Source organism: Papilio machaon, chromosome 21 (assembly GCF_912999745.1).
Source record: "Papilio machaon chromosome 21, ilPapMach1.1, whole genome shotgun sequence".
Classification (NCBI taxonomy): domain Eukaryota; kingdom Metazoa; phylum Arthropoda; class Insecta; order Lepidoptera; family Papilionidae; genus Papilio; species Papilio machaon.
The window spans coordinates 3,466,424-3,492,165 of record NC_060006.1 but is presented as its reverse complement, the minus strand read 5'-3'; the positions used below and the strand labels follow the sequence as shown (position 1 = coordinate 3,492,165).

At 35.1% G+C, this 25,742-nt stretch overlaps 3 protein-coding genes across 3 annotated transcripts; 2 read left to right on the top strand and 1 right to left on the bottom strand.

Moving 5' to 3' along the window:
- Positions 1 to 1,509: 1,509 nt before the first annotated feature.
- LOC106712616 (phenoloxidase subunit 1) lies at positions 1,510 to 7,105 on the bottom strand. Its single transcript, XM_045683288.1, has 14 exons — positions 7,009 to 7,105; positions 6,602 to 6,727; positions 6,255 to 6,447; positions 5,553 to 5,655; positions 5,144 to 5,264; positions 4,422 to 4,627; positions 4,004 to 4,135; positions 3,799 to 3,922; positions 3,550 to 3,714; positions 3,314 to 3,442; positions 2,814 to 2,992; positions 2,370 to 2,515; positions 1,973 to 2,208; positions 1,510 to 1,804 (listed from the first exon to the last, which is right to left on the bottom strand). The coding sequence occupies exons 2-14, from the start codon at positions 6,710 to 6,712 to the stop codon at positions 1,589 to 1,591; spliced, it is 2,061 nt and encodes a 686-aa protein (XP_045539244.1). The 5' UTR covers positions 6,713 to 6,727; positions 7,009 to 7,105; the 3' UTR covers positions 1,510 to 1,588.
- Positions 7,106 to 13,056: 5,951 nt separating this feature from the next.
- Positions 13,057 to 17,535, top strand: LOC106712619 (phenoloxidase subunit 1). Its single transcript, XM_045683240.1, has 13 exons — positions 13,057 to 13,137; positions 13,411 to 13,536; positions 13,827 to 14,019; positions 14,097 to 14,199; positions 14,417 to 14,537; positions 14,613 to 14,950; positions 15,039 to 15,162; positions 15,302 to 15,466; positions 15,697 to 15,825; positions 15,934 to 16,112; positions 16,334 to 16,479; positions 16,671 to 16,906; positions 17,288 to 17,535. Exons 2-13 carry the CDS (start codon positions 13,429 to 13,431, stop codon positions 17,501 to 17,503), a joined length of 2,058 nt encoding a protein of 685 aa, XP_045539196.1. The 5' UTR covers positions 13,057 to 13,137; positions 13,411 to 13,428; the 3' UTR covers positions 17,504 to 17,535.
- A 937-nt stretch (positions 17,536 to 18,472) lies between these two features.
- Positions 18,473 to 25,165, top strand: LOC106712620 (phenoloxidase subunit 1-like). Its single transcript, XM_045683239.1, has 13 exons — positions 18,473 to 18,672; positions 19,639 to 19,831; positions 20,106 to 20,208; positions 20,862 to 20,982; positions 21,291 to 21,496; positions 21,717 to 21,845; positions 22,069 to 22,192; positions 22,455 to 22,625; positions 22,922 to 23,050; positions 23,227 to 23,405; positions 23,713 to 23,858; positions 24,152 to 24,387; positions 24,834 to 25,165. Exons 1-13 carry the CDS (start codon positions 18,559 to 18,561, stop codon positions 25,044 to 25,046), a joined length of 2,064 nt encoding a protein of 687 aa, XP_045539195.1. The 5' UTR covers positions 18,473 to 18,558; the 3' UTR covers positions 25,047 to 25,165.
- Positions 25,166 to 25,742: the final 577 nt, after the last annotated feature.

Sequence of the window (25,742 nt, the reverse complement as noted above, 5' to 3'; positions counted from 1 at the left end):
GGTTTTGGTGATGAAGATGACGCCTCATCAGGTTTTGGAGATGAGGATGACGATTCATCAGGTTGTGAAGATGAAGATTCATTTGGGGTCTCTGAAGATGGTTCAGCACTATCAGATGATTGAGCTATTGTCATACCGACGCAAACTGCGAAGATGAATAAGACAACAATCTGAAAGAATGAGGTCTGCATTAGTATTAAGAAAATTCCATTGCACAATATCATAAAATAACTTGCACTAAAAGTTATGAGAAAAAAGTAAGGATTTAGGCTAATAATTAAGAATTGTAGAAAATAAATTGTATAAAGAAGACTTACTGTGGGTATATGAGACCAAAATCCTTTTATAAAATATATCCATGTCCTATATCTATGACAAACAGAGATAGCAATATGTTTTTAAAAGGAGATTTTGGTCTCAAAAACCTGTCCTCGTTCTTCTCAATAATGTAGCAGGCAGATATACAGAGTTACTTACGCATTTATAATTCTACTACTAAGGATAAGTAAAGATTATTTCGAATACATACCTTACTTGTTGGAGCCATGATGGATTCTGAATACCAAATATTAGAAATAATTCACATTTTATACCTATGTGTTATCAAATGTGACTTGGAGAATGTAAAATTAATATTTTAAACCATTACGAAAGTTCATTGTAACACACAATTATTCTGTATTGAAAGTGTTCGGGAGCGATTGTTAAACCACAAGATATGATATTAATGGAAACCATCAATAATTACGGGTCATTTCTATCACGTCTATGCATTACGTTTGCATTTTAATTGACTATAGATGAATTGCTACTTTGTAGAGTTTTTACTACATTAACTAAAACAACAGACCATGTTCACGTCAGATGTTTTTTCATGGGCATGCGGTGGACAAGCCGCTGTTGCCGCCAACTTGTTCTCATAGACATGACGGTGCGTTGGTGGACAAACGCCTTAAATTCTTGGTGCTTAATTTAAAGTTTGAATTGCATTTAGCTTAGCGGTTAAACGATTTTTCTGAAAAGACAACAGCTGCAAGTTTATGACCACAATACAAACAGCAACACTTATAATTTTCAAAGGCTCTGAAGAAATATGAATGATTAAATTGTTAATAACTTAAATCAATCTATTTAGGAAGTAACTAAAATCACAAATTACACTTCAAGGGATAATCTCGTCTATCTTAATGTCTTCAGAAGTTTACTATAAGCCTAAATTAATTTCACAAGAGACTATATTAGAATTTATAACTTTCAAACAATGAAGTAAATCTAATCAAAGCAAAATTATCTCTGTTCATTAAATATTGTGGCTTAAAACGATTTAGACGATTGATTTTATTCCCAAAAAGAGAAACTCTCTTTTTTAAAGTAATCAGTGCCGAAGTATATAAAATAAAACACTTTTGTTGAAAGATTAAATTTATTCAGTCTTATGAATTATAAAAATATTAACTGTGTATGTCCAAATATTTACAGAGCTTTATTCGTTGATAAAATTGACCCATTTTATCTTAATGTTTACGTATATATCCATTTTTCATTGCCATTTCCATTTAGAGCAGCATCAATTTCAACTAAAGTTGACTTACTGTCCACCTCTTACTCTGACTGCGTCCGTGAAGCGTATCTTACAGTCAGTGACCGCCATGTTGGGCCTCAAGAAGTCCTTGACAGTCTGCACTCCTGCAGGCACAGGCCTGTCGAAGGGGAATCCCATGGCGCGCTTGTCTGGGTACTTGCGGTCTCGGATGCCGCAGTACGATGCTGCATCGTTACAGGAACCAACAAGATCTTGTTTAATCTGTGAACAAAATTAGTGATGTGTTTACCATTCCTCTGTCTTTTTACCCTCTTCTTTATATACACCCGTCTCGTTTTTGCCCGACCATTGCAACGTTATTATATCTAATATCAAGTAAATTGTCTTTGTGTACCTCAACATAAAAATAGTTTTATCAACAAGACTTACACCATCCTCAGCCCAGTTAGACACCATAACGAAGAGCTGCATCGGATATCCCTTATTATCACCCTTAGGCAGTAGCATGTGGTGCGGCCAGCCGCAGCCGCAGAAGTCGAACTCTGCTGCCTCCGCGGAGCCAGGGTCACCAGGTCTGTTGTTCTGGTTCATGAAGGTGCGCTCGTACGGAATTGTCACAGAGGAGTCTACGCTGCGACGGCGGATCGTATTCTTCCCTGGACGTACTATAGCAAAAAAATACTACTACTAAGACGTACTATAGAAAAGAATATTTTTAAATATAAAATTGCATCATCGGATAAATTAAGATCTGTTATAAAAAAAAAACCTCCGTTCTCTTATGAAAAAACTTCGACAAAGAACTTTAGAATTTTATGATACTTACAGCCTTGCGAAAACTTGTCCATTTCGATCATAAGCCTCCTCTGTTCGTTGAAGGGGAACTTGTTTCCTGCCTCATCAGCGATTGGAGCCATAAATATACGCACAGTTCCCATGGCGGCTTTTCCTGATGAGTTATCAACTTCGATACTAGAAGAACACAGAAACTTCAAGTAATGAACAATAACTAATAGTGCTACCCCTATGTAACTTTGTATGTGGAGATAGATTGATATGGAGGACGGGACCTGGTGCGCCGATCCTGAGTAAGTGGGACAAGGATAAGGAGAAGATGATATGTACGACTCCGACGATTAGGATGATCAGGGTCTCGTATTTCCTCGGATCGAGGGCTAACTTACTAGAGTTATACTATAAAGAAACTCCTCCTTTTTGAAGTCAGTTAAAAATTGTAAAATTGATTGTATTAAGAGTAAAACATTCTTACACGTAATCAAACTCTTCGTGTTGTAGATGAGTAAAACGTGCCAACACGCTGCCACGAGGCGTAAAGTCCAGTCCACGTCCCAGATCCAATGTACTCTGCTCCCACTGAGTCGCGAATGTGTTCCTTCCTGCTTTGCCTTCAACGGACACAGATGACACGCGAATACCCGGGAAGTCCAACTAAACACACAAATCAATAACTTCAATTTAATTTTAACCTTTCAACACATCAGAAAAATGTTATTGGACTTTTGTGTTGAATTTGTACTTATAAAGAATATCGGAACATAACAAAATCAGGTATTTGTTTACTTATATTGCTAATTGACTGTAATTATGAGTATAACTTTGCCCATTGCACTAAAATTAAACAATTCATCACGCTACTATGTTGGTAACATTGGTTCTGCGAGCTCCTAACTAATCATTTTACTAAGACTACATTTACATCATACTAAGACTTTGTAGTGATTTCATTACTATTATTACCAGTGACCTTACCTTGTCATTGCCGTAAGGAGGTAGTTTGTTCTTGTACAAGACGAAAACGTCATCAACGAAGCCGTGCCAGCGGTAGAACAGCGGGTCCCGCATAGTGGTAGCCGGGTCTCCCATCACACCGAATTGTTCCTAAAATTGAAATAAATCGATTTATTAGTGCTACGTTTTTGTAAGAAGAATTAATTCATCAAAAATATTTTGGATCTATTACGAGTATTCGTGTCGATAAAGCTCACCAAGTTACGATGATCCGGGTCATGAGCATAGGACATGAATATATGGCCCATGTTATGCAAGTCGCCGTAATAGGCACGATTTGGACTGAGGATTGATGCTTCCATCAGATCTCCTAGAATATCAATGCCCTTCTCTTCGTCAAGTGGCATTTGACGTCCGTTCGGCTACAAAAAACATTTTTTTTTAATTATATTTTTACAACAAATATAGACTTTTTGTTTATTCGCAAAGAAGTATAAAATTCTTACTAAAAGAATGGAGTTGCTCTCAATAGCCTCAAGAATGCGAGCCTTCCACATTTCCATCTCTGACACGTCAATTTTGATTTGGTCTACGGGTCTATCGAGGTCTTGAAGTGCCGAACCTTGGAACCTTAAAAGAAACCATTTTAAAATACATTATTCATAACTTAAAAATTGTTTTTTTTTTCGTACATGCAGTAAAAAGCCTTACCTTGGAGGCCAAGCTCTGCTGGCGACTTGTGAGTCGAGTTTAGGAAAGTAAGCCTCGGTGATACGCTCTCTTAAATCTGTACCAAAAGGTACTACGCGAGGCAACTTGTTACAGAAACGTTCGATGTTATATCTGAAAGACATTTTAAGATTTATGAGTAAAGGAAACGATTCTATTTTAATAAATCAGTGTTAAATTATGTATAACTCATTGTCTCTCTCTCTGTCTACAACAATTATAAAAGTTATCCCCTCTTAATGACCTCCACTCCAGTTATCCATCTATTTCTCAGATCTTCTTGTAGAAGTAATCATTGTTCAGATTCCTCTGGTGCTGCGGCTTTCCTTTTGCATCGAATCACATAACATTAGTCGACCCAGGTCGTTTTACTTCCTATAGATACTATCAAATAAATAACCTGGCAATGATCTGCTGATGCATGTAGTAGAGCAGTTCTCCACGTCTATCCTTAGCAACGATAGCGCGGTCTGACGATTCGAAGGGATACACCAGATGCCAGTGCCAGTGGTGCAGGTTGATGCCAATATCCTCGCGGAAGTATGCCAAGCGCTGTTCTGGCTCTGCGTCAGATGCCGTGTAGTTTTGTGGTAACACCACGGGCAACTGTTGATACATATAATATAATGTGGAAAAGAAGGGTAAGCAGTTTTAATCAAAAATAAAAAAAAATCTTTGATTGTGAAGTGGTCTAGATGGAAGTTGGAATATGGTCAAGTTTCAACCAATGAGCGACCAATAGTTAAGAATAATATGTTAAAGGAAATCAAAATTACAAAAATAGTTATCGTCACATTGTATAAGGTAGTCTAGTAGGTATCACAATGTAAAAGTAGTATAGTTAAATAAAAATTTAAAACTCAACATGAAACTAAATCAGTGTCGTATGACGAGTTGGTGTTAAAACATTGTTGTTAAACTAGAGATGAGAATTTAATACAATAAAATTGCGCAATTCAACATAAAGTTATAATACATACGGGACCATAGTTTCGAAGTTAATATGTATATAGAAACTAGTTATTTTGTATGACATTGCAACATATACCAAGCTAATTTTGCAATGTAGATATTCATAAAAAATTTAAATAAGAACCAGAGAAGAAAAAGGGTTATACTCACCCTAGGGCCGGAAGTAACGACAGTAGAGACCTCACGCGCGCGGCGGAATACTTTGGGATCCATGAACTTATCCGGGAACGTCTCCGTAATAGTTGGGATATTCAATCCCTTTGTATCAGGCCTGTGAAAAAACAACAACGTCCTAAAAACTTAACACAAACCCGTAAGTTGAAGAACTCGTATTAGTTACTAATATTTAGTAAATTGATTTAAGTCAGGATATATTCCCGGCAGAACCAACTGCGTCACAATTTTCTAAACGAGAATGGTTATATGATTTAAATTTTTTATACTGCCGTAACATATTATAGTAAATAAAAAACCGTCGCAGTGCCAAAAACGACTTTGCTCTATGAGTTTAGTGCTGTTTGTCTGAAATAGTTTGTCGTAAGTTTAAAATTATTCTGACCTGTGCAATAGGGCAACAGAGAGGCAATAGTTGAACATGTAGGGGTTAATGCGGAGCTGACAGAAAGAGCAGACAGATATCAAGTCGTCTACGTTGCGCATCCCTGCAAAGAAATCATTTATTACTATCTGTACACCGCGACTCCGTTCGCACGGAATTGAAAAACAAACTTCATTAGTAGCCTACATGTTCTTCCAGACTATATTCTACACATGTGCCAGATTTCAGCGAGAATCCAGCAGCCATTTTGGAGATACCTTCTTACAAATATCCATCTATCCATACATCCACACATTCTCATTTATTATATTCATAGGACTACTATTTTTGTATTAAAAAAATTACTAACGATCCCCACCTTACGAAAAAGATTAGACAGGTCATTCTAGAATTAATTTTGCTATGATGAGAATCGCAGGCAGAAGACGGGATAGATGTAAAAAAGTCATGGTTTGGAAATATTCAGTAGTGTAGAAGAACTTAATCAACAACCAGTCTCAAATGAGACGAGGATTGACAATAATATTTTGACATGACGTCAACATTTCATTAAAATTCTTCACGTTAGTCTACTTATGGCTTTTTGTTTTCGTCTCATGATGCCGATATTTTTTATTTTGTTGTATCGCTTTTGAGGGTTAATCACTCACTCACCAGAAATCAAGCTACTGTGAAAGGCAAATTAAATTAGATATGACGTACCAAGGAAGATATCAATCAGTTTGCCTGCCATCTGGCGATGCTTAGGCACGAACAGTGAGAATTGATCGTTGTAAGACAGCTCCATGGGCAGGTCTAGATTGGGCAAGGCAATATTCCGCACAGGGATAGTACGGCGGGCATCATTCCCGAATCTATTCGATAGAGTGCTGCTCAATGCCTTGTATTTTTCGGGCTGTAATAAAAATTATAAAATAACATATGGCCCAATGTCCAGTTAATCGTTAATGACTTACAATTTCTACTACTGCAGATAAAATTTTAACAACAATATGTGTCTTAAAACATTATGGTGAAAGACTATATAAATACGAATTAAAAATACTTACGTAAAAGTGATCAGGGATATCAAAGACCGCCTTTTCTTCTCCCTTCTGCATGAAGCATGGCTCCGTCGGCCGGTCGAAAAACAATAGTAAATTCTTCTTGGAGTCATTCATTCTGCTATCTACACTCTGAAAAATTATTACCGTAAATTTTCACTGGCGAAATACAAAGGTATATTGCTATCCTAATTTTACACAAGGAGTATGAGCACGATAACAGTATGTTTTTGTACATTTCTTGAAACCCACAGTTATATTAGCAACTAGAGGTCGCCCGCGACTTCGTCAGTTAAGAATTAAAAAAGTAGCCTATGTTACTTCCGCACACATCAGTTCAAAATCATTAAATAAATGTTGCAATATTGATGAAGAGTGTTTTATTTTTTTGGAATCACAATATTTTCTCTTACCTTTACTTAAATGGTCCAAAAGGGTTTGTAAAAGGAAATAATACCTTTGAGGGCTACGTAAGCCGTGAAAAACACGGCTTGACTGGCTCGTATTACTTGATTTGTTACTATTTATGCAATTGCACTTCGCTTGAAAGTGTCCTTAGGAAGGTCAAATTGTTATTTTGTTTTGCGGTTTCTGAATGCATTTTTACAAAAAAAAACCGGCAAGTACGAGTTAGACTCGCGCACAGAATGTTCCGCACAAACATAAGTAAAATTTACGATTTTCCAAATTTATCTATTTTATTTATATATTTTAGCTGTATAAGACGAGGCTTTGTACCAAATTTCAAAATTCTGAGTTCACGGGCAGTACCCTACAGGGTAAACCTACAGGTTTTGATTCCCTTGGGAGTGATGAAAATTGCGGAAATTTTCGAAAACGAAAACGACTGTAACTGTAGAAGTTTGATTTTTTCACAGCTCCGAGGAACAGTAAAGCTGAGTGTTTGATATTAATTTCAGCTTGATAACTTCACGCGACCCTGAAAAAAACCACCTTGACAGACAGACGGACATACAACAAAGCGATCCTATAAGTGTTCCGTTTCTTCCTTTCGAGGTACGAAACCCTAAAAACAAAATGACATAGGGCATTGTATCAATTTCTTCATTTTCAATTATTTTTTCCAATTAATTAAGTAAATTTTACCTTAATTCATTTCTTTTCACTAAATGCTTTCTAAAATTACCTAGTTAGATTTTTATAATGGCGTTTGCCTCATAATATACTTTCATGTACCATGTCCTTCTCAACTCTATCTCATTTTTCAAGGTAAAAGTTTTATTATTTTATAATCCTACACCTTACTAATACGAGTATTATAAATGCAAATATTTTGATAGATGGCTGGATGTTTGTTTGAAGGTATCTCTAGAACGGCTCAATCGATCTTAATGAAATTGGGTATAGAGGTAGAGCATAGTCTGGAAGAACACATGAGCTTACACTTATTATTATTTTTTTAATTTCATACGGACGAAGGTGCGTGCTAGTTATTATCAAAAGTCAGTTTGGGGATTTCTAAAGCCGAACGTGTGCATAACATAGTGTCAAGTGCAACCAACATTATCTTAGGAAGTGGTCATTATATCACATATTGCGGTATTCATATCCTAACATATAAATTTAATTTATTTATAGATTTTCGCGTGACCAATTCATGTGAACTTCGCCATTCTAAAGTAGCAAAAAAAATTATTTCAAACTAGCAGTTGCTCGCTACTTCGTCCGCGCGGAATTTAAGCAATCTAGTAATAAATATAGCCTGTGTCACCCAGGATAGTGTAGCTTCAAAACAGTGAAAGAATTTTTAGTTCAAGTTCAATAGTTTGGAGACATACAAAGAAACAAGCAAATATTAGAATAAACTTACCCAAAGCCCATTCGAATAGGCACCTACCACATTAAAGTACTCTTGTAATTTCGTATTTCAGTGTATTACTTCGTTCGCGCTTCTTTCTTTATATTATTTTATTACCTAACAAAAAACCCTTAGTGTCACACAAATAGATAAATAGAAATGTAAATAAAGTTGTTTACGTCACTCTCAATAGTAAATAAACAACTTAATGATTCAATGATTTTGAGTTCCTAAACGAACATCTTCGTGACATTTTAAGTATTTAAGTTTTAACTGCAACAAAGTTATATAAGAAGTCCCTTAGTTGTGGTTTCTGCTCCTAAATGTACATTAATGGACTACTTGAATTACCTTTATATTCATCTGAGAACCAAGGGCATCGCCAGCCGTTGTTCAAGCTAGGGCTAGCGAATCATCAAGGGGGACTGCGACTAGTACTAAAATACTTTATTTACAATACAATGATGCTCACAATACAATACATCATCATAGCGACATATACGCTGACCTTACCTTTTTTGGATACATTATTTACATCGAAATCTTGTTCCCTTTAAACTTTTATTGTTTTATTAAATAGGTTAAATTATTATGTAAAAACTATGAATAATATGTTAAAACTACTAAACTAAACTATATACTTATACCAAACTAAGAATAAAAACTAGATTATGTAAAAAATCGACCCCAAATCGCTGCGCTCGCAGGGTAAGGTGCCCAAGAGACTGGCGGCATTTCCCCGTTGAATGGCCAGGCTCAACCTTTAAATACTATGTACACCTGTCATCTGTTTCTATTGTCTGTGTTTTATTTGTACCTATTCGTTCTTGTTGAACATACAATTAGTATACATTTTTAATAAATAAATTATAGTTCTTAAGCGGGAAGAAAATTAAATTCTTTGACTGTACATAGTAAACGTCAAACTCTATGGATTAGTAAATTATTCTTTCACACGTCACATACAAGATGAGTGATGCCACTGGGCACCTCCATTCCATAATTTCCCCTGGGAAGTATGCGGTATTCGATAATTTTATTGATAGAATTCGTTCGCTTTGAACATTTTACTAGAACAATTCTCGTGTGTTTTCGATGCTACTGTTTTGACAAAAGAATAGAACACATGACAATTTTTTGTACTCGTGTTAATTATAAATTTTTAAGATAAGGTAAACTATTTTAACGTTGTAAAATTTTGCAGATTAATTATTAATTTATCAATTTGCTGAAACTATAAATGTTCACCTTCAGAAGGTATTGTAAAAAATTTTAAAAAAAATAACGACTGAAAAGTCTGCAATGCGACGATGTTTTTTTTCTGGCATATGTATTTTATCTAAGGCCTTTTAAGAATTCATTTGGAAAGCATCTGGGCATTGTACGTATTGTTCCGAGTAAAGAAATAATGGCACGAGACAATTCTTTGAAGTTAGCGAAGTCTTTTGTTTTCAAAGACTAGTCTTAATTGTATTAACGTCACGTAAAAGAGTTTAAGAATTTGATCAATGCAATTATCTAAAATAAAGAAGAATGAAAGGAACGCTTCCGAAATCAATTCCGCGGAATTCAATTTCTCGGTATTCTGCGAAATTATAAAGCAGTAGCTAATATTATAAAAAAGCTGTTAAAATAATTCAATCACAACCTTTCTATTAGTGTATTGGATTTTTGTTTAAATATTGCCGGCTCAACTTATGAGATGAACCATCAAATTAGAGTCTCGGCTTTAGTCAACCATGCTGGTGTAGTGCAAGTTGGTTGACTTCGCATACATGTTTTAAATTTCATTTTATGAATGATGAGCAATTCGCATCACGTTGTTTTCCTACATGGTAGTCAATAAAATACAATACAATTTTATTGGTTATAAAAATATACAGATCATAAAATTAAAAGTTGTACAGTCGATCTCACGGTAGCCAAATTTATACATAATTGGAAGTAATTGTATACGATAATTAATTTAATTAAGCAAAGAATATAAAAATGAACATTACATTGGTACATTGGTGGGGATCGAACTGAAAATCCCTATAGGTTACAAGTCTACTGGTTAACCGTTTGTAACGCTTCTCTCGTAATTTTGGTATAGCGACATCTATTTATAACTTATAAAACTAATATCACAACTAAGAAAAACGATGGCAACTACAGACAAAAAAGTTTTTAAATTAATTTTAATGGTTAAAGTAAAGTTTGTTTGATGTGTTACAAGACATTTGTTTAAAAGTTTATTAGGTATTTCATTTTATATATTTCTGTTTTTTAAACAAGCATTTTTTTTTGGAAATGATTCCCGTGTTTTAAAATAGATGGCGTCTTTTCTAATGATGTAAATCCAAAGTAAAAATTTACCCCGGTCTTGAGCATTTTTCAGTTACATTTATAAAATCTGATGAATATATCCGTGAGGTTCCACTGACGAAACACAAAAATCTTTAATTATGAAATATAAACAAATTTTGACCAATAGCGAATACCAGTTTAAAAAATTGTAATACTAGGTTTTAGCTCCGACTTCTTCCGCGTGGAATTGAAAAATAAAAAATGTATAAAGAGCCTATTAAGCCTATAAGAGCCTAATTTATAATATTTTGGACATGTTTTATACAATGTATATAAATATATTGTGGCCCATTTATCGGTTGCTTTTTGAACCCTCTATTATTTCGGCTTTGACAGCTCGAATGACTTTGCCAATGTGCCAAATATCTAGTAAAGGGTTTGCGTTTACGGAATGGTTAAGTTTACGCTGCAATAAATTTGGGGAATGTTGAAAACTTGCTTCCAAAATGGTGAGTCTTCAACCGAAACTTCAAGAAATTTTTTATCAAATAATTATCTTAAAAAAAAGACATTGACGGCATTTGGTTATTTGGCGAACCGGCGATGTCAGCTCGCCGCAAAACAGCTGCAATTTGATCCCGTTGAACTAATTTTGTTGGGCACCGTCAAGGCTAAGTACTACGCCAACCATCAAGAGACTATAGACGTCCTAAAGCACGAGATTGATGTCGCCATTGCAGCCATTGCTGATCCACCATCAAAAATCTCATGAAAAATTGTTCACCAGAATCAGCTACTGTGAAGCCAGGGCAGTCATGTGATTGAAGTGATCTTACACTATTAAACCGCAATATTGGGGCTATTAAAAAAAACAATTGAAAAATATCCACCCGTCTTTTTTATAGCAATTTTAAAATGTAAATTGTAGGCCATCCTATAGTTAGAGTCAGATTGTTGTGTTGTAATTTATTAAATCGATTTACTGGTTTTAGTTTCAATAAAAACCAATATTTACAATTTCCTCAACATAATAATCTAAACAGGAAAATGTATGCTTTGAGAATTGTCGTTAGGGATTTCTATTATTATTGTACTTTACCTATTATTATTATTATGTTAGGTAAAAGATAATCATCACATAATTAACACATTAACCACATTTAATTTCATTTAGGTTTAAATTTCATAGCAAATTTTAATAGAATAAAAATTAAAGGTTCAATTAGACTACAGCATAAATTGCGACAAAAATGTCTATACTATTTACAATTGTATGTATGAATCTAGAGACACACGTGTTAATACGGTGACTGAGTGTATAGTGTCTTGTCTAATTCTACCATAAGTAATTGACTTCAAAAGGTTCTGTTCATTGTTGACCTAAACTTAGCAACATAAAATTATTGTATTAGACTTAGCTAACCAAACGATTTGGAAGACTGTGATGTAATTTTATCAATTTTCCTCTACTTAATAAAATAAAACACCGGTCACCATTAAAATGCTCTTTTATGTTACATATTTTTTTTATATTATTAGGGGACAAACGAGCAAGCGGCCACCTGGATTCACCGAAATAGCTCAGCGACCGCAGCCCATAGAGAGCATATGTGTTTCCTACCTTTAAAAACACTGAGTTTTTAATATATAAAAACTTGAATTTGCACAAAAAAAAGAAATATTGAAATGTGATGTTGACGAAGGATGGAAAAGACAAGTTGGGTGGAAAGGTCATAAATCAGGAAGTACTGGACAGATGAAAAGCACAAACAACATTATTAAAATTAATAAAAAAAACAGCAGAAAAAAGAAGTTAGGACATCTGACCTCAATGTCGTTTCACATGTGCCTCATGTCATATTAGATGTCCCAACAACTTATTTCTCCTATTTTTCCTTTTAAAAATAGAAATAATAAGTTGGAGTAGTTGGCATAAGGAAAAATCAAATTGATAAGAAATAGAAGAAGACCGAAAATACCGTACGCAACAGATAAAGAATAAAGTTGTCGTTGTGTCGTATCAGGAGATAAAAAGGATGAGAACAAGAGAGGAAAATAAAAATTACTCCATCGACAAGGATGTTGTACTTTTGAAATTTCCAAAAACAACAATAAATGTTAACTATATACAGTACTTGTACAAAAATTGCATGTTGTGAAATTAATTAAATCAGTAATATGTATGTTAATTCGTATCATATATTTGGCATAATTAAGTCTTTGGAACATCTACGAATATAATAATTTAATATAATTAATTTGAAATACATTTTAAAATAGATTCACACTCAATAAACAACAGTTTCCTTTTAGATAATTTAGTGTATTCTTTAAGGAAATAACATATGTGTACCTATAAATACCTTCGTTAAACAAAAACAGGCGCAGTTTAATCGTGAATTGTCTTGAGAAACTACTTTTGGCATTTTTATTGGTGAGTTCATCATTCTTTTATACGCAATTTACGGCTTAAAGTGGATAGAATAAAGGAATTTAAAATTTAGACTTTTAACACCTTTAAATTATATTCGGCCGATGTTTTCGTACCAAATTCCCCTTATTAAAATATAAATAATTCGCACGTAACGTCCGAGATAATTGTTTTTTCACAAGTCCGTAAAAAGACTGGCAAAGTACTGAAAACGCTGTAGAAATCTTACGATTTATATAACACTTTTTAAATATTTTTTTTTATTATTTTACGCAGGTTTAAATTGTCGAAATCATGACTAACTCGAAAAATGACTTACTTCTTTTCTTCGATCGACCGCGGGAGCCATGTTTTCTACAGAAGGGGGAAAATACGATCTTCCAATTGCCAGAGGAATATTACGTAAGTAAAATTCAGATTTTGACCAGACTGGTTTTTGTGTGAAAAGTAAAAGAGCGTTAACAGAGGTAAAGGATATGGGATAAGACAAGTTTAAGAGTTGCGTTGTCTATTTAATTTAATGAAGAACATAAACTAGAACAGTTATATTTCTTTACCTATCCATCTCCTCTTCCGTCACATCTATTTTACATTCTCATCTGTTCCAAATTTCATTAACAAATATAATACATTCCTACATAATTAATTGAATTATTAAAACTGTAACTAGTTTCTATGTTTTTTTTTTACAGCCGGAGAAATATAAAAAACTTTCTGGCATTATATCTAATAGATTCGGCAAAGGAATTAAACGCGAGATTCCTGTCCGTAAAATCGCTTTGCCCAATTTAGAAATGCCCATGGAGTTACCCTATAACTCTCAGTTCTCATTGTTCATACCTAGACATCGGCAGATAGCGGGGAAACTGATAGACATTTTTATCAGTAAGTGTACATAGATTCAAATATAATAAATGTATAGAGTAAAATATAATTTTAGGTAATTACTGATTACCTTTCAGATATGCGCAATATAGAAGAACTAATATCTATATGCTCCTATTGCCAACTACGCATCAACCCCTATATGTTCAACTACTGCCTCACTGTTGCTTTGTTGCACAGGTTAGTACTATGTACAAAATTACATTAATTCATCTACATTTTCTTCTTTCATCTTCTTGAATTGTTTCAACGAGAGTATTTCTATTATTATAATGTTAATAGTCTTGTAGTATATGTAAACATTTGTTATTTATTTCTTTATATTATTTTTAGTTGATAACTTGGATTTCAATTTATTGTTCTATTGGAAAGTGAAATATTATTTATGATATTTCAGGCCTGATACAAAAGGTTTGAGCATCCCGACGTTGACACAGACATTCCCCGATAAGTTCGTCGACCCCAAGGTGTTCAACCGTATGCGAACTGATGCCAGTATTAACGCGACTGGGCCAAGGGTACATTTTAAACAATAGAATAAAAATATAAAACATTTTTCTAAGTTAATTAATAACTTTTCTGTATTTCCACAGATGCCGGTTGTGATTCCACGAAACTTTACAGCATCTGATGCAGAGCCGGAGCAGCGCTTGGCTTACTTCCGTGAAGACATCGGCATCAACCTACACCACTGGCACTGGCATCTCGTCTACCCAGCTGAATCTGCCAATCGCGAAATTGTTGCAAAGGACAGACGCGGGGAGTTACTCTACTACATGCACCAACAGATTATTGCAAGATACAACATTGAACGTTTCTGCAACGATCTACCTCGCGTCGTACCTTTTGGCGCCAATTTAAGAGAGACTATCAAAGAGGCATACTTCCCCAAGCTCAACTCTGTAGTTTCTAGCCGCACATGGCAACCAAGGTAAGTCGGATTACTATTACTGTGGAAAGTTGCCTATTACTGATTGAATTACAATTATTTAATGTATTGACGGAATACTTTTTTTAAGGTTCGAGAACTCAGTTATGCAGGATATAGACAGACCCATTGAAAGAATCAAATTAGAACTGTCAGAAATGGAAAGATGGAGAGATCGCATCCTTCAAGCCATCGATAGCAACTCCATTCTTTTGGTTTGTTCACATTATTAAAAAAAATCTGTCCAAGATGACAATGCGTATGGTTTTTTTATGGTTTCAATTGTATTTTTTTTTATTTCCGTCATATTTGAATTTGTTTGGGTTCAAAATTATATATTTAAATAATTTATAGCCAAATGGGACACAAATGCCACTTGACGAAGAGAAGGGCATTGATATACTTGGTGATTTGATGGAGGCGTCAATTCTTACTCCCAACCGCGCCTTCTACGGCGACTTCCACAACATGGGGCACACTGTGATGTCATACATTCATGATCCAGATCATCGTTACTTGGTGAGTTTTACTGCTCTTTGTCATTTATTTTACTTTAGATTAGATTTCCTTTTGCCTCATCTCTGATTATTCACATTTTTTACGGTCTCTCGTTAAGATACCTTCCGTGTCCTTTCTAAATTCTAGTTTCGTGATTATCTTTGAATAGAAATTAGTTTACTTTCTTACAGCTAATTGACAGTGAACATTTTATTCCTTGAATGCAAAAGTATAATTATAATTCATTTTAGGAACTATTCGGTGTGATGGGTGACCCATCTACCACAATGCGCGACCCGCTGTTCTACCGCTGGCACGGCTTTGTTGATGACGTCTTCGTCTTGTATAAAAACAAGCTGCCTCCTTACGCCAACGATAAGGTACAATTAATGAAAACCGGCTCTAAATTGGTTAAGCCACTTTTCAGTTTAGATAACTTAGAATACACACATCGCGACAAACAGACAAAATTTTTATTATGATTACAGCTGGACTTTCCGGGTATTCGCGTGTCTTCTTTATCAGTTGAAGGCAAGGCTGGTAAGAATACATTCGCAACCCAGTGGGAGCAGAGTACGGTGGAGCTGGGACGCGGCATGGACTTTTTCCCACGTGGGAGTGTACTGGCGACTTTCACTCATCTACAACACGATGAATTCGACTACGTGTTAGTATGAACGTTTTTATTTTAACTGGTAACTACTGCCCTAAACACGTTAAATGCCAGGTGTTTTGCTAGAAAACGGAGAAAGGAAGATATAAGAGTAAGTGCCTTTAAAGGCACCACTTTTCTATTTATAGCTGTTCTTTAGAGCTCTACCACTTTTTGCTTTAGAGCCCTTGAAGTGGTTCATATAAGATCAAGATTATTTTTCTTTTAATTGACAGAATTGAAGTGGACAATTCATCTGGTAAAAAGGCTATGGGAACCGTGCGCATTTTCTTAGCGCCAATTACTGATGACAAAGGAAATAAACTGGCGTTCAACGATCAGAGGAAACTCATGATTGAATTGGACAAATTCTCTCAAGACTGTAAGTATTGCATCTTTTGCAAGCGGTTCTGATGGTTTTGCACTTTTCGCTATACCAGTCTTTTGATTACTCTCTAATTATTATTTTTAAATCCTAGATTTATAATATTATCGCTAAATGTATTCACAAAACTTTAAGTCATTATTTTATGAAACCTATTGTGGAATGTAAAAAAAAAATCTATATTGCAGTGGCTCCTGGAAAGAATACAATTCGTCGTGCAAGCATAGAGTCATCAGTGACTATACCATACGAACGAACATTCATGGATCAGACTAAAAGACCTGGAGATCCTGGCACCAAACAGGCAGCGGAGTTCGACTTCTGCGGCTGCGGTTGGCCCCACCATATGCTGCTGCCGAAGGGAACACAGCAGGGATACCCTATGATACTGTTTGTTATGGTGTCCAACTGGGCTGATGATGCTGTAAGTCTAATGTCGATTAGATAATTAAGTTGACGGTCACGCTACTTACTCCTACTTCCTTGAATCTAGTCAAATCACACATTATCTATCTACATATATTATTGGACAATACTCTACGACGTTTTCAAACCCTGACTTCATTCGATTTGATATTGCTCAGATTGACAGAAATCACAGATATAGATAAAGGCCTCATAAATCTGCAACTTATCAGATGGTTTTAGTTTTAGATTTTAGATTGTATAACATAATTTGTGGTCTATTATTTAATTTTCCCGCAATCTTTTATTATAAATTAGTTCACTTTTCACCATAAAACTATACTATATATTATATTCGGCTTATTCTTACATATTGTTTTATATGTACATTTCCATTTAGGTTATACAAGATCTGGTTGGTACCTGCAAAGACGCGGCATCGTACTGCGGCATCCGAGACCGCAAGTACCCAGACAAGCGCGCTATGGGCTTCCCCTTCGACAGGCCTGTGCCTGCAGGAGTGCAGACTGTCAAGGACTTCTTGAGGCCCAACATGGCGGTTACTGATTGCAAGATACGCTTCACTGACACAGTCAGAGTCAGAGGAGCGAAATAAATTCTATGTTTTTATTAAACGTACATAATAAAAAGACTGCTTGATATGGAATATGTTGCTTGATATGGATTTCGACGATGGCGCTATAAATGTGACTCCGCGGTGTATAATGGACATTATGATAGAATAAGAAATGATTAAATATAATGGGTCAATTTATCTTAGTTAAGCTGTGTTAATATTTGTACATATTATTTTATATTTTATAAGACTGAATAAATCATTATCTTTCACCAAATATGTTGAGTTTCTGAAAATACTTAAACCTTCCTCTTCCATAATAAATCGCTAATAAAATATTCAATATAACAGTTAAATTAAAAAAAAAATGGTAATCGTAATGGCACAATGAAATAAAAAATATCAATCTATTGTATTGTGGGCTTCAGCCAAAGATAAACTTACCACAGTTTCCTTTAGATAAATAATTCTTTAACAAGCCGCCCACAAATTTCACACGCATTGAAATAGGCAAGTAGGGTTCTTTGTTCATGGAATTAAAACGTTTGCCATTTTAATACATGTACCGATAACTTTATACCCCTTTTTAATGAAATTGCGTGAATATATAAACATGAAAGACACACTTAAAGTTAATGTAATATTTATAAAGCCAGTATTATTAGAAAAAGAAATTTAAAGCAATTTATTTGTTTATGAATTGAGGTCAAATTTCGACCAAAGAGCGAACACTAGCTATTGTAATTTTGAGTACGTAATAATAATAATTTTAAACTTTTGTAGTCTTTAGATAAAATTAGAAACGGAATTCTTACCACAGTAGGGCTTTTTGAGCCGGCGATACTTCAACACAGTTCGAAATGTACGGAACCCACTGAAATTTTTATCAACTAGTCAAAGTTGGGAATTTCCCAAATTGTTGTATATAAAGAGCAAAAAAACTTTTAAATGTTACAGTTTAACCGTGTATACCACGGTTAACTATTATATTTTTTTCATAATATTCTATAATTCCATTATTTAGAAAAAAACAAAAATCCTTAAAACTAAAAAAAAATTGTATCAAGTAATCAGTTTGTAATCACAGTATCAAAATGGCGGATATAAAAAAGAAGAACCTCTTGTTATTCTTTGACCGTCCTACTGAGCCATGCTTCATGCAAAAAGGAGAAGAGAAAGTTGTCTTCGACATTCCGGATCACTACTATGTAAGTTATTTAATTTAATATTTTGTTTGAAAGTAATATCAAGAGATAAGTTACTAACTTGGGTTATGTTATTTTTTTTTTGTTCGGAGATAGTCGAAAACGGAAAAAAAATAATAGTGACGCCACCCATCTAAAATAAGTAATTAATTGCAATTTACCTTCCTTTGATGACCATAGGCAACAGAGCTAAAAACAAAACAAGGAAGCTTTTGACCCTCTCTATTTGAAAAATTTGAAAGGGAAGTGTTGTGCACATTTTTTTTTTTAATTATTAGGTGGCAAACAAGCAAGCGGCCACTTGCATTCGCCAAAATAACGAATCGACCGCTACCCATGGACATCCGCAATTCCAGATGCGTTGCATACCTTTAATAGACTGAGGAAGAGATGCACAAAAAGAGAATATTTCCCTTCCCTTTGCGTCTCCTCCTCCATCAACTCCACTTCCCTTTCTCATCCTATTCTTATAAGAAATGGGTGAGAAGGGAAAAAGGACTAAAACTGGGCCTCGGTTTACGCACACTCATCAAACGAAACGCGGAATTGCTTCCACTACACGCCTGTCTGCTGTGCGGCCGTGGTATTGCACCGGGCGTGCCGGCCAATTCGTGAAACAGATGTTATTGTGCTAGCGTCTACCATTGTTTAATTTTTTAAATTTTATAAATTACCTTATTGACACTATTGTCCATACTTTATCAATTTCATACATTCAAACAATAAAGTTGTTGCAGTAAAGACAAACATAGTGATGCATTTTGCACATTTCTCCGAATAAATTCAATGGTAAGCGTGAAGTCCACCAATCCGCACTGAGCTGTTTAACTAAGGCCCTTCCCGGCCCGGCCTTCACCCGTTAACATAGGATAGGCTCCAAGCTCGGTAGTATAAATGAGCTGACGACGACACAGTATGTTGGTAATTTTAATACATTTGATAAACACTCCATTTCTTTATTAATTTCAGCCGGAAAAATACAAGGCCCTGTCGAGTAGTCTTTCTAATAGATTCGGTAACGATGCGAAGCGAACTATTCCAATTAGAAACATCGCCTTGCCGAACCTAAACTTCGCAAAACAACTCCCCTACAACGACCAGTTCTCCGTCTTCTTGCCCACACATAGACAGATGGCTGGCAGATTGATTGATATATTTCTGGGTAAGAAAATAATAGCTTTATTCTATGTCTTAAGTTTTATTCGTTTTTCATTTTCAAGGGATAAAGAGATCAGACTATGAACCGCTTGCAGACAATGAAAAGCAGCAAACTTAATTTAATTTAACAACTTATATTTTACTATTAATTGCTAATGCCCTGTTTTTCAATGGTTAATCAATTTAATTTTAACTAATCGTTTGAGACAACAGGCAAGCTATCTTTTGTTTTGGATAGTTGTTGACTGATGATAAAAATACCAATTTATTTGTTTCAGGAATGCGTGACATTGACGATTTGACTTCCATATTATCTTACTGCCAGCTTCATATCAACCCTTACATGTTTAACTACTGCCTCTCCGTTGCGTTACTTCACAGGTTATTTAAAATCTATATAACATCCCCATCTCCCTGGCTTTACCTTACCAACCTTCTCACGTAGGGTTGGTGTACAAGGTTTAATTAAGTTAGGTTTATTAATAAAGTTTCGTTAACATGGTGAAAAAAAAAATTTTTTCTAGCTGTCGCCCGTGACTTCGTCCGCGCGGAATTAAAAAAAGAACTCCATTAGTAGCATATGTGTTCTTCCAGACTGTGTTCTACATCTATACTAAATTTCTTCGAGATTCATGCAGCCGTTTTGGAGATACCTTTTAACAAAGATCCATCCATCTAAAATCTAATCATTCACATCTATATATATAAAAGAAAGTCGTGTTAGTTACACTATTTATAACTCAAGAACGGCTGAATCGATTTGACTGAAAATTGGTGGGCAGGTAGCTTAGAACCAGGAAACGGACATAGGATAATTTTTACCCTGTTTTCTATTTTTTATTCCGCGCGGACGGAGTCGTGGGTAAAAGCTAGTTTATAATGTTAGTAAAAACATTTGAATTGACTGTCATTCTTTATTTAAAATGGGTTTTGAATAGATTATGAAAGTCAAATAACGCCATCAACTCTGAAACTTCGGAATCACAACACTTTTCTAGTGATATTTCGAGACAATAATCATTTATCTGTTCCAGAGATGACACCAAAGGCATGAATATTCCAACTCTTACGGAGACGTTCCCCGATAAATTCATGGACCCAAAAGTATTCCGACAAGCTCGACAATCGACGAATGTTGTAAAAAAAGGCCCGAGGGTATGTAATTTTAAGCAATTTTTGAAACTCATGGTACTATTAGTTGTTCCGTCATTAAAAGGCGTCTATTGCTCGTTGTTCACGTTATCCTAAGTTAGTGTAGAAAGATCAATCTCTTCCTATATTCAAACCCACCTTTCCACTAAATCACAACTCGTCCGAGACCACTGGCTCGCCCGTGACTGTTACATTCGACTGCTACCGTTTTTTAATGGATAAATGAGCTGAGAGCAATTTTACAGTTTTGACTATAACCGAAATTATGTACATTGTACCATAATAATTTTTGCCTCCCTTTCCTTACACAGTTACCAGTAACAATACCGCAAAACTTGACGGCGTCAGATCAAGAGCCGGAGCAGCGTGTGGCGTATTTCCGTGAGGACATCGCGATCAACCTCCATCATTGGCATTGGCATCTCGTCTATCCCTTCGACCTATCAACTGGGGGTATAGTTGACAAAGATAGGCGTGGAGAGCTCTTCTACTACATGCATCAACAAATTGTAGCAAGGTAAGTACATATATTCTCTAATTAATGGTACACAGTTCATGACTTTTAAATAAATTGCATAAAGATCGTCAAAATATATGAATAGCAAATAAGATTAGTGACTCTAGGTAACATGAGACGGTTTGTAAAGTTATTCTTCTTCAAGGCAACTGATTTTCATATTTATTTTCTTAACACATGATCGAAATGAAATACTTCTTTATTTAAATTTATTTTCCAGATACAATATTGAACGTTTCTGCAACGACCTACCTCGGGTAGTCATGTTTAAGGACTTAAGAGCACCCATTGAGGAGGCATATTTCCCTAAACTGGACTCGAAGGTTGCCAGTCGTGCTTGGCCGCCAAGGTATCAAAATTACAAATAGACAAATACGCACTCACGCCATTAAACCACTGCCTTATGAACAGATTACAATATTCTGGTATTCTACTTCTTCTTTATTGGAAAGTTAAATTATGCTTAATTTAAGTTCTTGCGTACAATCCATGATTGTCTAAAATCAACCGGATTTATAATCTAGAAGTTTCTGGTTAGGAGATATAATAAATAATGCGTATTTTTGTTTTAGATTTCCAGGATCTGTTATAGTCGATTTGGATAGACCAGTAGAACAAATCAAAATTGAAGTCTCAGAAATGGAGAGATGGAGAGATTGTATTATACAAGCTATTGAAGAAAATGCAGTGCTTTTGGTTAGTACATTGGGTTTTACATAACATTTGTAGCCAATGTTAATTCACTTTAAATCAATAGTTATAATGAAATATGCTTTTTTACCTCTATATTATAAATATGAAAAAAAAACACCAACACTTGCAATTTTAAACTAATACATAATTATTTAAATCTGTAGTTTAAAACACAATGAATTGCTATTTTTTTTAAATGTTAGAGGAGATTAAAAGGGAAATCTTGAAAATATTATAAATTCTAGACATATGATTATCTCTACAGCCAGGAACTTCTGGTCGTAAAATGCCGTTAAACCCTGAAACTGGCATCGATATCTTGGGCAACATCATGGAGTCTTCCATCCTCAGCGTCAACAGAGGCTACTACGGCGATTACCACAACATGGGGCATGTGTTCATCTCATACGTACATGACCCGGATCATCGCAATTTGGTGAGGTTTTGTTTCATACATATATAGTTAATAAACAGTATCCTTTACCTTATAGCTAATGGTATTGATGTGCAGTTTGTTGAAGAATTCTATTCGACAGTGATACCTTGTTATTTTTTTATATTTATCTTATAAGGTGGCAAACGAACAAGCGGCCAACTGTATTCCTTCTTCTTCCTTCCGGCCTACCTTTAAACGACGTCTCTCTCGCCTCTTTGGTGGCTTTGATTAAAAACCAGTCTTAAGGATAATTCTGCTGAATGCTATGCTTAATGCTTTGGATTATTTTTCAATAGGAACGACCAGGAGTAATAGGCGACTCTGCAACAGCAATGCGAGATCCAATTTTCTACCGCTGGCACGCTCATATCGACGACATCTTCCAGATGTACAAGAATAAACTGCCTCCTTACACACGAAACAATGTAAGTTTTTTCTCCTTAAGAAACCTTAATATTAACTAATTATAAAATTTGAAGTTAGTAAAGAGACTTGAAAACTGCTATTGTTTAAGTCAGCGTAAGTTTGGTACTTATATGTTACATGGTGTGACAGCCACAGTCGATTCACTTCCAGGCATTAATAAACTAAAGTTTTACAGATTGTGTACGATAATATCAATGTGACTTCAATCAAAGTGGAAGGTCCCGCCGGCACCAATGTCTTCGGAACATTCTGGGAGCGTAGCACTGTGGAGCTGGGCCGAGGCATGGACTTCACGCCACGTGGTAGCGTACAGGCTCGTTTCACTCACCTACAGCATGAAGAGTTCAACTATGTGTGAGTATTAGTAATTCATTTAACAAGCAGATAAACTCCTTATTCCGTTAATTGAATGCGAGTGGAATCATAGTTCTCTTTAAAATCAAAACAAAAAATCAGTCATGCAAAAACAATACAGCATAGGTATGAGTAGATACATTATATATTTAGAACAAGGAATAGTCAATATAGATAAAGATAGGAGAGAAGAGAAGGTATCTATCTATTTTTGAACTCTAAAACCACTCTGTTTCTATGCAGTTGTGACATACAAAGCTACTAATGCTGATCTTGAATGAGAAATGATTTTGTTTCATTCTTACAGCATCGAAGTGAATAATAAAAGTGGGAACTACGCCATGACCACGGTTCGCATATTCATGGCTCCTGTATTCGATGACAACGGCAACACAATGACATTTGACGTTCAAAGGAAACTCATGATCGAGCTCGATAAATTCACTCAAAGCTGTAAGTAACGCATTATTTTTATGCAATTCAATTATTTTTCAAATTGATCAAATAGCAATAATGAAACATTTCACTAACGAATTAATGAATCTCATTATATGTTAATCTCTCTCTGTCTTGCGCTTCTTTTTCCCTTTTGTATTGTGCACCATTTTGGAAGATAAGAACCCAAATCCCCTAGAAAATGGAGGCCAACCCAATTAAAATTACAATACTAAATCCACTACTGAATTGACTTGTGACTTAATACGAATTAATTCAATTCAATACTAACAGTTTTCTCATATTAACAGTAAAACATGGAATGAACACAATACGTCGCAGGAGCTTGGATTCATCTGTAACCATTCCTTACGAGCGGTCATTCCGCAACCAGTTGAACAGGTCAGGCACCGCCGGTGACCAAAGCGTGGCGGAATTTGACTTCTGCGGCTGTGGTTGGCCGCACCATATGCTTTTACCCAAAGGCACTACTAAAGGCTACCCTGTGACCCTCTTCGTTATGTTATCTAATTGGGATGACGATAGGGTAAGTGAAAGATCATGTTATACTGATTTCGCGATACACTCAGATGTATGTTACATCCTCGATATAATTTTCATACTTATTTTTCTGCATGTCCTTACCATTCAGTTCTGTCATCACTTACTCTAAAAGAGCAAATATAACAAAATAGTTACGTATTACTCAAGTCTCCATGTATACTTCTAAGCTTGTCTTACTCGTGTGTGCTAGCAAATTCACCAAAATCATATTGTTTCCCCTGTTTTGTCAAAGATAAAATGGGACAATGATATGTTTTATACAGACATTTCGGTCTCAGATACCAACAGTTGGAGCACCTACTTTAAACTTTCTTAACCAATTCATAACAGTAAATGTGACACCGGTGGCACCAATATCCAATTGCTTAATCTCTGATGCATTTTCTGGTGTCCTTTAAACTGTTTGATATTTCGATCGTTCTTTGACAGATCTCGCAAGATTTGGTGGGAACTTGTAATGACGCTGCATCGTACTGCGGTATTCGAGACCGTCGATACCCTGATAGGAGACCTATGGGATTCCCCTTCGACCGTCCTGGAGCACCTCATGTTAAAAATCTGCAAAACTTCATCACAGAGAACATGGCTATCACTGACTGTACGATACGCTTCACCGATGAAATAAGGGATCGCAAACAATAATTTGCATGTTTAAAATTCTATGATAGCAATTGTATTAATTTAACGGGTCAATAGATTTAGTTTAGCTGTGTAAAATATTTTGTACATTTTTTTTAAAATTTATAAGACTGAATTACATATATGCCTTTTAATCAGTTTGATTTTTATTTTTCATCTTTCTACATATATGTACATATAAATTAATAAAAGTAGAGTGTCTGTATGTAACATCGAAAAAAAATCAATTATATTTCATTCACAAGATGCTTACTTATAAATATTTATCTGTCTTTCTGTCAACCAAGCCTTTATTCCGAGTGTTCTCCGAAACTTCTGGACCAATTTTGACGGGACTTTGACTGGAAGATAGCTGTTGTATACGGGAATATAGGCTACTGTTTTACGCGAGCGACCGCTAGTTTATGAATAAATTCAATTAAAAACTTTTATGTTACCATCACCCTCGTTCTCTTCTATAAAAACTGAGACAGCAATACTTTTCAATACATATTGCAGTGACTAAGACTTGTTTTCCCATGGATTTACACTGCGGAAACATCACTATCATTATATTTGAAAAAAACAGAGATAAAAACAAGTTTTATACAGTTGTTTGATAGTGGAAACATGATATCAGTATGTTTCAACTTTTTCACTACATTATTTTTGGCCGAATGTATTCCCTTTAAAAGAACATGGCCAAACTGTACCTAGATA